At 40.2% G+C, this 17,213-nt stretch overlaps 1 protein-coding gene across 2 annotated transcripts in view; it reads right to left on the reverse strand.

Annotated features, from left to right (window-relative positions):
* Positions 1–17,213, reverse strand: part of dgki (diacylglycerol kinase, iota) — a 103,240-nt gene that overhangs the window by 20,535 nt on the left and 65,492 nt on the right. For both annotated transcript variants that reach the window (XM_082510604.1, XM_082510603.1), the window contains exons 5-17: positions 15,143–15,199; positions 14,985–15,050; positions 14,836–14,904; positions 13,098–13,214; positions 12,647–12,721; positions 11,749–11,844; positions 10,978–11,060; positions 10,627–10,687; positions 10,433–10,546; positions 3,031–3,156; positions 2,662–2,740; positions 2,277–2,332; positions 1,259–1,321 (exon numbers count right to left, since the gene is read on the reverse strand). In XM_082510604.1, coding sequence (XP_082366730.1) covers positions 1,259–1,321; positions 2,277–2,332; positions 2,662–2,740; positions 3,031–3,156; positions 10,433–10,546; positions 10,627–10,687; positions 10,978–11,060; positions 11,749–11,844; positions 12,647–12,721; positions 13,098–13,214; positions 14,836–14,904; positions 14,985–15,050; positions 15,143–15,199 — 1,062 coding nt within the window. The remainder of the gene's footprint in view (positions 1–1,258; positions 1,322–2,276; positions 2,333–2,661; positions 2,741–3,030; positions 3,157–10,432; positions 10,547–10,626; positions 10,688–10,977; positions 11,061–11,748; positions 11,845–12,646; positions 12,722–13,097; positions 13,215–14,835; positions 14,905–14,984; positions 15,051–15,142; positions 15,200–17,213) is intronic.

Consider the following 17,213-nt stretch of genomic DNA (forward strand, 5'->3'; position numbering starts at 1 on the left):
ATCAAAGGGACCGTTCACCACCAAATCAAGTCAAATCAATCAGATGTGCTATTTCACACATATGAGTTCCCAACAGGAAATTTGCAGGGCGCCCTCTGGTGGACAAACTTTGCAACATCAACACTCATAACAAGGCTGAAGGGTGTTTCTTTCATTTCTTTTTTACTTTTTTAGTTATGGTTAATCAGCCATCACAAGAGACAATACCTATATATCAATAGCTAATATTGACAAATTACTAATATAAGGTCAATCGAAAATCAATATTTCATATAAGCAACTTTATTCTTCAACACAGCCTGAACTTTCTGGGGCTGCTTTCTTGTACTTTCTTTAAGTAGTCTTGAGGAATAGTTCTCCGGACTTCTTGAAAGACATTCAAAGCTCGTCTTTGGATGTTTTTTCTGCCTGTAGATGATCCCACACTGCTTCAGTAACGTTGAGGTCCGAGCTCCGGGGAGGCCAATCCATGACTGTGTGTTTCATCCAGGAATGATTTTACTGCATTGACATTGTATTTGGGATCAATGTCATACCTAAAAAAATTAAGCCAGCCTGTCCAGGGTGGACATTACATGCTGGATCAAAATCTGATAGTACTTATCTGCATTCCTAATTCCATAAGATTTTCCAAGATATCCAACACTACTGCCTGAAATACAGCCCCCAACCAAGACACAGCCTCTGCCATGCTTTACAGATAGCTGTAGATACTGTTGTACCCCTCTCCTGCATTCCTCTGTAGATGTTAATGTTGACTTGAACCTACAGCTGATATCGTCCAAGCCTGCTCCAGTTAGCACAGAGCAGAGGGCGCAGCGCACTCTGGACAGGTCACCAGTCCATCACAGGGCTAACATGAAGAGAGAGACAACAAACCAGAAATCTGCTCTGCACCACATACTGGATCACCCCTGAGATGGGGTGAACTGTCCCTTTAAATATGCTCATTTTATCTCTGGGCATTTTTCTTTTTTTAAGGAATTTTTCAATTAACCAATGAAATCGTCATTAGAAATGTTAATAAAAAACTGTTGGTGCTCTAACCCTGGGGTAGATGTCAGTGTTCAGGGTCAGTGAATGAGCAGCGCAGTGGTTCTTGTAAGACTTTAATGAAGGACACTTCAGCACGGCGGCCGTTAAAAGAGAAGCAGAGGGCGGGATTTTAATCACCGACCTGCTGCCCAAACATGTCGACACAGAAAACGATACAGGCGGAGAGCGAGAGAGAAGACGGAGAGAGTGTGTTAACACTCACCACCACTCTGACGTGCTTGGACAAATCCCTGGAGCTCCTCTGGAGGAAATCTGAGAACGCAGCCTGCACACACACACACACACACACACACACACACACACACACACACACACACACACACACACACACACACACACACACACACACACACACACACACAGAGAGAGAGAATGGGGCCCAATCAAACAGAATTACAGTTCATTACATTTCCCTCATTAAAAAGAGATAACTCCGTGACACGCTTCCGCTCCAACTCCCACCCATCACTTCTCCCTTCCAACTCACATCCTTCACAGAGAATTTGCTCATTCCAAATAGCTCCAAATTTAAAAATTCTTGTTTAAGAATTTTTATTTCAATCGGGGAGGTTCAGAAGCTAGAGCTGCACGAAGTTGGAAAAATGCTGGATTAATTAACAATAGATCAAAGATCAAAACAGCGTGCTATGACCTCGGCTCACTACAGATCAGTAAAATTACTGGATTACAGGAAAATTACCCAAAAATCATCTGGCAAAGGTATGCGGTCGATGTGAATGGCTGCATTAAAAATAGATAAGTCTGAAAAATGTTTTAATTCATGAAACATTTGCACAGATTTTACGTGCTGGTGTGTAAAGGCCCTCAGAGTGAACGCTAGACTGACTCCCTGCACCGTCAGGTGGCACAACCTGGTACTGCTCAAAAGTACAGCCTGGTCCTCGTTCAACTTCACCTGAAATCTGCTCAGTGTACAGAGGCTTGGGATATAAAGTCAAAGCAGATGTTTCTTTACATTCTGTAGCTTTTACTTTCTTTTGAAAAACAGCTGAGATATTCTCTTTGCCTCCATGTGTATTTACTCTGAGTGATTTTTTTGCAGCACCTCATTCTCGCTTATTTAAACCAGACTTCTTCCTGCTCATCCTAACATGTGTCTGTGTGTCAGACAGACAGTGACTGGGAGGAAGAGTTTCGGCTCCAAAGGTTTGTGTGTCTGTGGATGTGTGAGCAGAAAGAAAGTCATCGGGGACACTCACTCCTGCATAGAACATCTTGTTGCGGAAGCGACTGTTAAACTTTTCTGGGTTGGCCTCTGGAAAGACACAATTAGAGAGGCAGAGAGAAAGAAGGAGAATACATTAAAGATGCGACAAAGACCGTGGGATTACAAATGTGAAAACTCACGCAGAGCGGTGCAGAGTAACACGGAGAGACTGACTCATTTGTGCATGCCTGAATGTGTGAATCTGATTCAGTATCCTTTGTAAATTTTTCATTCTGCTCATCTTTCTCTTCTTTTTTTTTAACAAAAGCAGAAAATGATCTATTAACTAGGGAGAGGAGGACCTAATGGAACATGAATAGAGTTGACACAAGGTGAAAATTTAAAAAAAGACTGATATTAAAATAGCTTTCACACACCTCTGGACTCGTGGAACTCCAGGGTGACGTGCGCGTCGAAGCCAAGGCTGAAGTAGTTGTTGAACACATTCAAGGGCAGCTGAGGATGCAGGAAAAACACTGAAGTGGGCCTCTTTGCATAAATATAATGTAATTTATTCACATAGACAGCTCACATCCTCTTTGAGCATAAACTCTGACCATTTAGCTACTGATACTCATCCAAATTCACACTTTTTGGTAAAGCCCAACTCTTTAAACCCACGGTATAGATATTAACAAGCAAAAACCTCAGAGGCTGAAAAATAAAGCACCAAAACTGCCCTATCTTTATTCCAACAGTGTACCTAATATGGAACGCACACATCCTAACTTCCAGCACAAACTGACCTTCTGTGTGCCCTCCTCTGGCTGGGCAGAGCTCTTTTCTACTAAGAGGTTCCACCTGTCCAGCTGCACCACCGAACCGTCCTCCACATGACACAAAACCTTGGACACTGGTTCATCCGTGTAGCCCTGCAGGGAGGATAGCAAACACAAGACAGAGGCAAATTTAACTACCCAACATCTACACAGTCATCCGTGCAAAAGGGTTTTAATGTTACATTTAATATGCATCTGTGCAAAGTGAGGATAAATACACACTGCAGAACATCTAAACTATTTGAGTAAGTGAAAATAGGACAAAGATGACATGTTGTAACGCAAACGTTTAATAAAGTGAGATTTTCTTTTTAACTGAATGCTAGCAATGAATATTAATAAAATGCTGGAAAGGTTGTGTAAAGGTTGTGTAGGTTGCTACAAAATGACCCGGTGAAGCATCTGATAACCTTTTAGGTTAAATGGAAACTTAACTGGGTATAAAAAGAGGACCTCAGAGCTGCTTGATCTATCAGAGAGGCCCAGCCTCTTTAATAACAGGGCAGAATCCAGCATTCATGACAATATGGGAGAGCATTAGAGCATATGGAAGGGGTTGACCTTCACATCTGTAAAGACCCATCAGTGCTGAATGAAAAATTGTGGAGCCATTTTCAGGGAAGTGGGTTTTTTTTATATCATTTAGCTAAAAATAAAACTTTACAGTACGACACCAGGTATCAGCTACCTGCAATGCAGTCTAGAGATCCCTCCCCATGTGCTTCAACCCCCACTCACACCCCGCTTCATGTTACCTCAATAGGTCACAATGTCTCACATAGTGGTTTACCCTTAATCCCTGGTGATGATTTAAGACCCTAGTCTTTGTTCACACTTTGGCTCATGTGACAACTCTCATGATCAGTAGCAGGTCAACAAACAAAGGGGAGAAGTCCCACTAGGGGTTAAATATCTCTCAAGACGACTATGACTTGGATGACTGAGAACCTATACAAACATGATAGTTTAAAACCCACTGGGTCATTGGTAAACCATCTAGGGTTCAGTCTTAATTTCACTGACCAATAATTTTCATCGCAGTTTTTTCCCCCCCTCACAAAACATGAGAATAACTAAACGAAAACTAACGGACGAAAACTGATGAAACATAGCGACACTTTCATCAACAACTATAAACAAAATATTCAGAGAGATAAGATCCAATCAGAACTAATTAAGTTGTGCAGAAAGGCGGGACGATTTAGGAAATGATCCAATCAGAATGAAGGTTAGACCTGACAAATGGCATCCGTACAACCAGCTCCCCTGTTTCTCATGAAAACGACAACACTTGGAAGGATTTCAAAATAAGACTTTGTAAACCTTGTGGAGCACCTCTGCTCTGTAAAGACATAACAAACCTTTTCACTTTAGTCAATGAATCAACTTTTGAATTTGGCTCCTATAATCTTAATAATAAAACTACAAGTCGAATAAAACTAAAAGTATTTAGATGTCTAAATTATGACTAAAACTAAATCAAATATTGCAGTAAAAATTAATTCTGCTAGAGTTTGGTTAACACCATGTAAGAGTAACTTCTAGTAAAAAAATAAATAAATAATAATAATAGCAAATAATTGTAAGAACTGTAAGAATGTTGTAAGAACTGCCAGTTCTGGAGGATTTGTTAGCTGTTTGTAAATCAGTCTAAATGCTGTGATATACACACAGCTTTACTCATTGAGTTCAGGCAATAAAAAAAAAATATATATATATTAAAAAAAAGGAGTAGAAATTTTGAGAATCACATTTAAGGAATGTGCACAGCAGCTAAAAACAGACTGGGATGCAGAGAAGAACGAGAGAGAAAGTGGACAGTGGAAGACTGAAGAAGAGGCTAAGGCTGTTTCTTGTCGCTCCATTCCTCTTTCATCTCCTTGCTAACAAGAACACCACGCGCAAGAAAACACACTAAGTAATAAAAGAGAGGAGCAGACAGGAACAGCATGCGATGATTGGATTTCAGTGAGCGATGATTGAGGTTTCATTACTGCCACTATAACCATAACCTTTAACAGCATCAAACACAACCACATGATGCACGTCCACGGATTTCACAATCTCCGCAGGTCGATCCCTCTCATGTACAGTTTTCTGTCTTCGTTTGCTTTTATTTTCTCCCTCCTTTTGGACAAATAAAGGAAACAAGACAAAAGACAACACACACACATATAAGGAGAAAACAATCTGATGGTAGTAGCGCTCATCAGCAGGGTCTCTTAGCTGCTGACACACACACAGTCAGGTTTCAACTTACATTAACTTAATTTAACCAAAACCTACACAATCTAAAACCTAACCTTTGACCCAACAGGTTATTAACACTCAAATCAAGTCATTTGCATGGAGGAAACGATCGTTTGTGTGTCCAAAACAAGTCCGCACCATTTATGTCCCCGCAATGTAAGTACTAACAAGGACACACACTCAGCAGGAGAGCTCACACTCAAACAGCAAGTCACAGGGACAGTCACACTCACGCAGCGAGAGGTGGAACAGATACGGCGGTGAGTAACACAACTGAGTGTCAGAGAGATGAGAGAGAGATCAGGACAGAAGAAGGAAAGAGACATAAGCAATATAAAATAGCAGGAAGAGGGAGAAATAAGGGTGAGAGAGAAAGGGAAGGGAAGGGAAGGAAAGGAAAGGAAAAACAAGCGATAGGAGGAAAGATGAGCAAAACAGAAGAGAAGAATGAAGGAGGAGAGAAAAAAGTGGAAAGAAATGGAAAGAAAGCTAATGCAAACTAAATGAGAAGAGAGCAAGATGATGAGGGAAGGTCCAGCAAATGGGGGGAAAAATAAATGAAAAGGGAAGAAAATATGAGGAAAGTAGAGAATGGAAAGACAAGGACAATATAGAGGACAGGAAATAGATATATTTTATTTATCTTTCAATATAGACTGAAAGAAAAAGAGGCGAGAAGAAAGAAAGGAGCAAGAAGGAGAGGGAACAGCAGTAAAGGAAAGACAGCAGGATGAAGAAGGAAGGTCCAGAAAATGAAAGAAAAATTAAATGAAAACAAAAGAAGTTGGAGAAAGTTGGGAAAAAGAGGAAAGGTAGGAAATGAAAAAAAAAAAAACTCTAAAGAAAGCGCAAAAGGGAAAGTCAAAGGAAGAAAAGAGGATGAAAGAGTGAGAACAAGGAATGGAGCAAGGAGAAGAGCAGTGAGGGCAAGGAAAGGAAAGGAAAGGAAAGGAAAGGAAAGGAAAGGAGATGCACCAACAGTTAAAAAAAAGGATAAGAAATGAGAACTCAGAGGAATGGAGAGGAAATGGAAATAGACAAAGTGGATAAAATGCCTGCAGTCAGAAATACTTGATGAAATAGAGGACAAAAAGGATAGAGCAATTAGACTAATTAATCACATGGCAGATAAGAATTTCCACTCAGGGCCGTCTTCGCTCCAAGCGTGTATCTCTGTACGTATCGGGAATGTTTTATCATTGCTTTCACTGCTGCTCCATCCGGAGCTGCTGAAGTCATTCGCGTGTCCTTGCTTCATCGTTCAGCTCGGTGCAGGGCTGAGACGGCACAGTTCATTACACTCAGTGATACTGAACTACAAGGTCCATCCTTACTGTCACATATACAGTGGGGCAAAAAAGTATTTAGTCAGCCACCGATTGTGCAAGTTCCCCCCCCTAAAATGATGACAGAGGTCAGTAATTTGCACCAGAGGTACACTTCAACTGTGAGAGACAGAATGTGAAATAAAAAAATCCATGAATCCACATGGTAGGATTTGTAAAGAATTTATTCGTAAATCAGGGTGGAAAATAAGTATTTGGTCAATAACAAAAATACAACTCAATACTTTGTAACATAACCTTTGTTGGCAGTAACAGAGGTCAAACGTTTACTATAGGTCTTTACCAGGTTTGCACACACAGTAGCTGGTATTTTGGCCCATTCCTCCATGCAGATCTTCTCGAGAGCAGTGATGTTTTGGGGCTGTCGCCGAGCAACACGGACTTTCAACTCCCGCCACAGATTTTCTATGGGGTTGAGGTCTGGAGACTGGCTAGGCCACTCCAGGACTTTCAAATGCTTCTTACGGAGCCACTCCTTTGTTGCCCGGGCGGTGTGTTTTGGATCATTGTCATGTTGGAAGACCCAGCCTCGTTTCATCTTCAAAGTTCTCACTGATGGAAGGAGGTTTTGGCTCAAAATCTCACGATACATGGCCCCATTTATTCTGTCCTTAACACGGATCAGTCGTCCTGTCCCCTTGGCAGAAAAACAGCCCCATAGCATGATGTTTCCACCCCCATGCTTCACAGTAGGTATGGTGTTCTTGGGATGCAACTCAGTATTCTTCTTCCTCCAAACACGACGAGTTGAGTTTATACCAAAAAGTTCTACTTTGGTTTCATCTGACCACATGACATTCTCCAAATCCTCTGCTGTATCATCCATGTGCTCTCTGGCAAACTTCAGACGGGCCTGGACATGCACTGGCTTCAGCAGCGGAACACGTCTGGCACTGCGGGATGTGATTCCCTGCCGTTGTAGTGTGTTACTGATGGTGACCTTTGTTACTTTGGTCCCAGCTCTCTGCAGGTCATTCACCAGGTCCCCCCGTGTGGTTCTGGGATCTTTGCTCACCGTTCTCATGATCATTTTGACCCCACGGGATGAGATCTTGCGTGGAGCCCCAGATCGAGGGAGATTATCAGTGATCTTGTATGTCTTCCATTTTCTGATGATTGCTCCCACAGTTGATTTTTTCACACCAAGCTGCTTGCCTATTGTAGATTCACTCTTCCCAGTCTGGTGCAGGTCTACAATACTTTTCCTGGTGTCCTTCGAAAGCTCTTTGGTCTTGGCCATGGCGGAGTTTGGAGTCTGACTGTTTGAGGCTGTGGACAGGTGTCTTTTATACAGATGATGAGTTCAAACAGGTGCCATTCATACAGGTAACGAGTGGGGGACAGAAAAGCTTCTTACAGAAGATGTTACAGGTCTGTGAGAGCCAGAGATTTTCCTTGTTTGAGGTGACCAAATACTTATTTTCCACCCTGATTTACAAATAATTTTTTTACAAATTCTACCATGTGGATTCATGGATTTTTTTTTTCACATTCTGTCTCTCACAGTTGAAGTGTACCTCTGGTGCAAATTACTGACCTCTGTCATCATTTTAGGTGGGGGAACTTGCACAATCGGTGGCTGACTAAATACTTTTTTGCCCCACTGTACTGCATGCTGTCATTTTACTGCAGCATGTCAGCCAGAAAATAGATTTTTGTAAAGACCTCTTATCAATTTACTAATACATTTATGCCAATTATCTGAAAAATGTGAAGAAAAATTGCTGACATATCAATTTTTTTCACTCTAACTTTTGACTCATACGTGAAATATTTGATGTATTATCCTCACTACAAGCCTACATAGCTGATCTCATGAAAAGTCTCATGGAAGAATGTGGGTGCTCGTAAAAGATCTGCTGCAGTGCTGTTATTGAAACGTGTGTCAAGAGGCAGATTCTTCAAACTTTAGTGCTTCATCAGAGTTTTAGGAACAAGTTGCAGATTTTTGTCAGACTTTCTGAAAGTTTTGGGGAGAGGAAGGTCAAAACCAGCAGAGGAGGGCTCGCCTTTCATAATCCAACAAATGCCACACTTCCAGCTTTTGTAAGGCTATTTCTAGAAAAAGTTCCACCTTGACAATAGTACAATATGCTTTATGTTTGAGACTCCATACGAGTCTTTTACCATAAATTTAGCTTGTGTAAACTGTAAATTTTCAAGAGTGAAAAAGGTACATCTGAAAAATGTACTTAATTGCACTATTTCCTCTAGACATCTTTAAAGTTACAGTGTGTAAAATCTCACCACTAGATGTCAGTAGATTGCAGATTGTGGTCAACTGAGTCGTTTTCTTACCCCAGAGGGGTTTTATTGTTTTGGGATTTTTTTTGCTATTTGTAGGGCTGGTGGCCCACTGTTTAATTCAGCTGTCAATGCTGGATGATAATCAGCACTTGCAACAATATCAGGAAATATATAAGCACGTTTATTCACATTTCTGTGCTCCGGGCGGTAGTCGGAGGAATCAAAATCTCTAAAAGTAGTAAAATGGTGGGGTTTCTGGTTTACTTTCAACAAATCTTGGTCATATTTTTCCTGTGTTTTTCTTAATGAAATGAGTAAAGCTTTTCTTAATGAATAGAGAACTTTCTTTGTATAAGTTTGGAAATTGTTTTGTCATTTTTAGCAGCTGTGTCTTCATGATATTTGCTTTGTGTTTGTTGTGCAATAGACGAGGATCTTTTACAGCTCACTGGGGAAAAAACGATTGTTTGGACCCCCTATGAGACAATAAACAATATAATAACAAAGAGATTTCAGAAAATTTGCAGCAATGAACTGCGGCTTATTATTTTGGTGTGTGAGTCTCAGTGAGCACAACTGGTCCACATATAATTGAAACGATGAGTCTGGGATACCTTACTTAAAGACATCCATGCGTTTTTTTCTATTATTTCTGGAATGTGAAAACAAACAGTGTATTTTACGCTTGAGGAAATGAAACCCTACTTTAAAAAAATGATGGAAATGGTTTGTTTTTTCTTACAGTATAAGTGATTTTCCCCTGAGGGAAACCCAAACCCTTTCTGTTTCCTATGCACGAAAAACCCTGAGTGAACTGCCAACTCGACCTATGGATTTATAAACTCTGTACCTCAGTTTGTTCTGTACACTTAAACCTGCTCTGAATACAACACCCACTGCAGCTGTGTCACTGCTGTGATGTTTCCCAGTGAGGTGGGGTGCGCTAAGCGAGCCGTTTTGCTGTCAGAGGGTTGATTCTGTGTTGTGTTTAAAGTTGTTTAAAACTGCAGAAAATTAAAATTAAAAAGGAAACATAATTACAGGACGCTGCTGTGATGTCACCAACAAGCATGTCATCTTAGTTGTGCTTTGAAGAGGTCAAACGGGCTTAAGGGTCAGGGGGGGAGATTATATGGAGGAAGGGAGCTCTTTTAGACATCCTGGAATGTGGGTGAGGCATTTTGTAGCTCTCCGAGGTGGTGGGGAATAGAGAATTTATTTTTACTGCATATTAATATTTGAGCATACTCAACATGGCTATAAACCTGTCATGTTTAATCTGAAGAAGGAAATTTCCATCTCTCTCATGAAGAACGCAAATGTTCCCTTCTCTAAATCCCTTAAATATGTTTTTGTTTTTTATGCTGAAAGAGCTGTTGTTGCTCTTATTCTTCTTTTTCTTCGTTAGATCTAATTTATTTAGTCATGTTGTGCAAAAAATTTGCACATAAACTCAGAGAGGGCACACCGCTGCGCCCTGCTGCTCTCCATCAACTCTGCAGCAGAAGTCAAGGCTAGGAACTCACCCCACCCCAGTTGAGCGTCCTGGCGAGGTCATTTCCTGTTCCCAGAGGAAGCACAGCGACCGGAGGCTGGGGATTCATCTGCAGCTCATCGAGAGCAGACAGGATCCAACCCACCTACAGCGAGACATGAAGGCAAAGTGTAAGTTGTAGAAATTTAGAATAGAAAATAGTGGCTATTAGAGATGTATAGTCACCGTGCCATCTCCTCCGCAGGCAAGGATCCTCAGATTTGGCACTTTGCGATACAACTCCAACCTAACAAAGCAGAGAGGTAATATTATAGAATAAAAGACTGCTGATTAGTGTTGAGTGGGTGTAATTGGTCCAGATTTTATGAAAATTGTTCACCTGTGAGCTTTGGATTTAAATAAAAGAGGAGTGAAAAGATGGCTTTCCCCCCTCAGAGGTGGACTGAGATAAGGGTGATGTGAAATGAAGATTTAAAGTAGGTAATTGGTACTAACTGTCAAGCTCAGGGTGATTTCAGCCTAACTGTGTAGGCTGTAATGAAACACCAGCACTCTCCCCAAGGGAAGATTACTCACGCCTCGCGCAGTCCACCCTGCGAAAGGTCGAAGACTTGACGAGGATTCAAGATCCACATAAACATCTGTAACACTTTGGCACCCTACAGAAAAAGCAGAAAAAAAATTCAGCTTCCTTCATGTTACAATATTTAAAAAGCTGCCACTAACAGCAAGCAAATTAAAAAAAAATCTGTGAAAATCTGAGAAATGAATCTCCAAATCTTAAACTAAACCCAGTGTTATGTTCTGAAGATGTTGCTGATGAAGTCTAAAAGATTATAGTAAGCAGTGGAGCCCTGAACTTTTACCTGACGGAGTTGCAGGTAAGATGCAAACATCTGCCTCAGCTGAATGAGCCTTTAACTTGTTTAACTCCCCAGTACAAATCTGCGTGTTGTCCATATATCTGAGAGCTGTGCAGGTAATCTTCCGGTGGATTCACAGCTGTGTCCTACCTCCTGCATGCTCGCCTAAACAAAACGGAGTATTTCCTGCAGCGCCAACACTTCTGAAGCTAACCGTTTCCTGTTGTGTGATACATTTGTGAAACTTCTGAAGATGTTTCCGCCCGAATCTCCCGATAATGTTTGGAGTTCATGTGTGAAAACAGCTCAGCTCAGTTCATCTGATAAACCAAATTTTTGTCTGAACCGACATCCTCACAATGAAAATTAATTATAGACAGGCTGAGGACAGACGAGGTGAGGCAGCGACAATATCTCCAAACAACAATGAGAAGAGAAGGCGTCTCAAACAGATGAAAACAGAAGATTAAAGACATTTGCTCACCTGGTTGCCGCCGCTCTTTGGATTCACAAAAACCAAGATGGGCTTCATGAGGGGAGAGGGGAGAGGCTTCAGCATGAACGGACGCCATTTAGACTCCTAAGAGATCAATAAGATCAAAATATTAGAATGTTCACATAACATAAATGTTAAAATCATGATCCATTCAATATGGTGCAAAGTTTGGGCATATATGATGACTGCTGACAAATTTTAGCTTGATATATCAATTTTTGTATTTTATGAAAATCAGTCGGTCGATCCAGTTCCAGATGGTGGAGCAGAAGCCCGCGATGATTTGAGATCAGATGACCCTAATAATCCAATAATAGACTGTATAGCAAAGATGGACATAGCTTCCTAGAGCTTGGTTTGATTTGGCAATTTTGGTGTTGTTCTTTTTTTCTTCTTTAAACTAAGCATGAGAGCGAGGTGTGGACATGACTGAAAAACAGCTCTGCACAGATACAATACCGACATGTCAATCACAGGTTAGCCATGCCCTCAGTTATATTCTACTTCCTCCTCCATATTTTTTGTAAATATTTTTTCATCATGCTCAAGTGAAGACTAATAAAAGAAAAATAACTAAGAAAACATTTAGTGTGTTTAAAATGAAAAGAAATAAGGTAACTTCTCCAAATACCTCTACTCGATCTAATTTTTTTGCACAGTTAGAGCAGTCGCCCCCTGCTGGCCATCAGAATCCAGGCAGATTTAAAGCAAGAATTTTTCATTTCATACCTAAATGAAGTCGATGTTTTATAAACACAGTTTGAAGTCAGCCGGCAACGACTTTTATTTAGTTTAATGGTTTTTTTTTTACTTGAGTCGAGATCACATGAAGGATAAACATGAGCTAAAAATGTATTATGACAGTGTAACTGATAATATCACTTACATCTAATCCCTTCTTGCTTGTCCTTCGTTTGAAAGATGTCCGCTTTTTTCTTCTGGCAGAGTTCTTTAGGGAGCTCTAAGGTACAGATACACACACAGAGTTCAGTGGTTAGTTCACTGTCACCACGTCCCCTGTGATGGTAATTAAAAGTGCAATGAAGCATGTGACGCGACAGAGATATGCAGTATGTGTGTGCGTGTCTGTGTGTGATAACAGAGACACAATCCCAGAGTTCCCTCAGACAGACCAGACACGTGTCAGTTCGCATCTCATCATACCCCAAAAATCACACACACATTAGCACACACTGAGCTTGTGACACGCCTTCTTTTTGAGTCTTAAACTTAGATCGACAAAATCATTTCTCATTACTGTCACAAGATGACACCCAGTGAACTTTATCAACCAGCAGAGCGATCGAGGAGGGTGCTCGGCGAGGGTATGAGCATACCTGTGGTTTCCTGACTTTGATGATCCAGGACGGTGGTACTATGACACCGGCGTGGGCCCCCAGTGAACACGGCTCCTCTATCTGGTGCAGCATGAAACATGTTACCTTGTTGTGGAACTGCAAGGAAAAAAAGCCCAAAAAAACACTCCTCAGGGTCGTGTCATGCGCTAAACTTGCAATCCAAACTATCATACATGTTGTGCCAATGCTGCTATCCTGTATATATTGTACATACTATTGTTTGAGTACTTACGATTGTTTTTTTTGTACTTTTTATATTTTACATTTATATTTATTATTGAAACTTGCACCAAGGGAGTGGCACTCCAATTTCGTTGTACTCTGTACAATGACAATAAAGGCTATTCTATTCTATTGTCCGTGTGTGGTGCTCTAACACAGCTGTTTATAAGAAAAACAAAACACCCTGAGTGCCAATATTTGCTTCTCTTATGCTACCTCAGTGGTGTCAAACATAAGGGTCGGGGGCAAGAACTGGCCCACCAAAGGCTCCAATTCGGTCCAAGGATGGCTTTGGAAAGTATGAAGGAAGGCAGCGATTTTGGACTTTTAATTGTATTTTCAGAAGTTTTACAGCATCTCCTACTGACATTGCCATTCATGCGACACCAGAGAATCTGAGAAATAGATACACATTTAAAAACAGAACTTCCTGGGTTTTTTTGGTTAGGTTTGGGGTTTTTTTTAGCTACAATAGAATTTTCAATATTTTTATGGAGGATCTGCAGTAAGTAATGAATAAATAAAAAGATAATAATTATAGCTGACAGATTTCTTCCATTAACTACAGCATCTACTGTTGAAATTGCACTTCTATTTTCCTATACTAAGATATGTGAAGGATTCAATATGTAGTTAAACTTCTTTACACTGACAGTAAGGACAGTTTCACTGATCTGGCCCATATAAGGTCAAAGTGGGATATATGTGGCCCAATATGTAAAATGAGTTTGACATCCCTGCTCTGTGTGACAGACATTAAATGGTGCTTTGCTTCAGTGATACTACCAGTCCTCTGGCTCCAGCCTTGAGGCGGGTTATTGATCATTTATGTACCCAACGTTTGCTTTATTTTGTGGCTGTATTAGAAAATCAGCTGTAGAGACAGCAGGAAATAAAGGGAGCCACAGACATTAAATGGGTGCAATTACAGTACTGAACCTATGACATATTCCCTGTTCTGGGAACATTTTGAATTTATGTAACCATATACAAAAATATTAAATAGGTTCAGTTACTCTATTGAGCCCATGACACATGTAACATTTTTAAATAATGCAACCACATTTTCAAAAAACAAGGACGTGATGCATCATTTTCTTTAAGGTGCTTTCCTTCAGTGACACTAGCAGTTCTCCGCCTCCAGCCTCGAGACAGATTGGGTACATAAATGATTGATTATCTTTACTTTACTGTATGGCTACATTAGAAAATCAGCTGTAGAGACAGCAGGAAATGAGAGACTGGGGGGATTACAGATGTGTCAGTACAACCAGCCTATTCATGAGTGGGGTCTACATGACCTTGTTAATGTGGAAATAATAATAATAACAAATGATGTCACTCTAATATATATTTGGAAATAGGTACAGAAACTTCCTGTAGTGCTTAAGTTTATATTTAATCCACTTCAATGCACAATACAACTTGTATTTCCCCACTAATAACATCTTAGTGGGGTTAAATATCATATTTACTCGTGAATTAACGGACTTACGGCCTGTTTACACCACGAACAACTGATGGCGATGATTTCTTTACTGTGGAAGAACTTCTGCTGAAAACTCTGCAGAAACAAAGAGGCAGTCTGCATGAACAGGAACAACATCTGTGTGCAGCTGCATGTGTTTTTGAGTGCAAACTCACCTTTCCACACTGTCTACATTTCCCCTCTTGTCGTCGTCTGTGAACCCAGTGGTGTCTGAGGATGTTCTGCCGGCAAACACAGAAACACAATTTCTTTCACTTAACGCCTCAAACAAAAAGCCGATTCCTCCCTCACATTTATGCAGCTACACACTTACATCTCTCAGGGTTCGGGATCCTCCCTCTCTGAAAGTCGGCTTACATCGGAAGTTTATCTAAAAAAAGAGATAAGCTGTAGTTTCCATCTGGGGAGGTTGTTTTTCACAGCTACATTTTTACAGATGCTCCATAAATGCATCACATGCAGGCAATCGTTAAGCTACTATTTTGAAAAGCTGACATCTATAATTATAATGATACACTCACTGAATGTGTGTGTGTGTGTGTGTGTGTGTGTGTGTGTGTGTTATTATGCCTGTACAAAATTGGCAGATTAGGGTTTTAGTTTTCCCGAGAATCGCTCATTCAGACTAAAAATTAACATAAATCATCTGTAGCTGCCGTTGGGAATTTGTTTTATTTATGATCACAAAAATTATATATCTTTTCCAACTGCCTTAAGACTTAGGGTTAGTTAGAATTACTGTTAGGATTTGGTATTTGACTGAGATGGCTAAACTTAGGGGTGAAAGAGTTTGGAATATATTCATGCTAAAACTCATTTTAATTTTATTGTGCCAAATCACAACAGCATTTGCCTCAAGGCGCTTTAAATTGTAAGACCCTACAATAATACAGAGAAAACCTCAACAATCAGACCCCAGTGAGCAAGCACTTGGTGACAGTGGGAAGGAAAAACTCCCTTTAAACAGGAAAAACCATCCGGCAGAACCAAGCTCAGGAAAGTGCAGGCATCTGCTGTGACTGGTTGGGGTGGGGAGAGGAAGCCAGGACAAAACCAAGATCAGTGAAACTTTGATGCACAGACATAAAGACCTTTCAAAAATTATTAGTAAGCTACAGTAAACTTTATTACATCAGAGCATCTTTAACCACCTGAGAGCCCGAATTCTCACATCTCAACATTGCATTTAGGCTTTTCTGAACCTTATGCATCAATTAAATGTTTTATACTTTTAAACAGTGGCGAATTATTGTTTTATCTCTTGTAAAGGTTCATGTGAGAATTTAGTAAGAGCCAATCAAAAGCCAAAATGGGAAACTTATTAGCCAGTCATGTTGCAAGTAAACAGCAGAGGTCCATGACAGTTTAAACTGTGTGGTGGAGAGCATACTGCCTTGCTAAGTACAGGGGTAGTGCTAGTACTAGTAGCATTCTTACTAATTCATAATATGGACAAGTATTTCATATAATCAGTGCTCTGGAGAATGAGCAGAGACATATCACCACTCTGAATTGATCTGTTAATAAAGCAGTAATGTTGTCAGACTTCTACATGCACAGTAGAAGTATGGCTTGAAGGGGAAAAGGCTTTTTAACCTAATGTTCAGGCACAGTCATTAAACTTTACTCAGGTACTTTGCAGACATTTTTCATGACTCAGTGACCACTGAAGTTAAGTTACGGCTCTCACGGCATTGATTTAAAAACAACCTTCATGTGCTTGTAACTGCCCAGAGGCTTTGTCAAGTGTAAGACTCATTTCAAGAAAGATTTCCGATTTCATGGAGTACTTCATGCAATAACCCTTTGGAAGGTAATACCTGTAAGATAAGCAGCACATTGGTTACTACAACCCTGTTAAACCCTGTGTATAACCTGGAGTTGTTTTTAGTCTCATGTGTGCTTGTGCTAATAATTAGTAAGGTATTTTGATTCTATATTCAGTTTCTTATATAACTTTTCAATTTTATTTTAAATTTTTACCAATTATTACTTTAATTATTACTTTTTATGTTTAATGTTTTGGCTGCTGTAGCTTTTGGGATAAATAAAATATATGTTTTCTTATCATGCCTCGGCTTCATTTAATTTACATAGGGAAAGAAAATAACAAATCTTATCAAAGGCATTTAAAGATCTTAGAAATAATGGAACAGCTATTTAATATTATATTTATTTGAGTCTCAGAACCCAAGAGCATAAACCAGGGATCGAGAACTATGACAAAAATGAAGTATGAACAATAAACTCTGTGTGTGTGTGTGTGTGTGTGTGTGTGTGTGTGTGTGTGTGTGTGTGTACTATGGTTACATATCTTTGTGGGGACAAGAAAAATTGGAAGTTTGCAATACTTGTGGGGATCAACAGCCCTTATGTGGATAAAA

This window comes from Aulonocara stuartgranti (genome assembly GCF_965226115.1).
Source record: "Aulonocara stuartgranti genome assembly, chromosome: 17".
NCBI lineage: Eukaryota > Metazoa > Chordata > Actinopteri > Cichliformes > Cichlidae > Aulonocara > Aulonocara stuartgranti.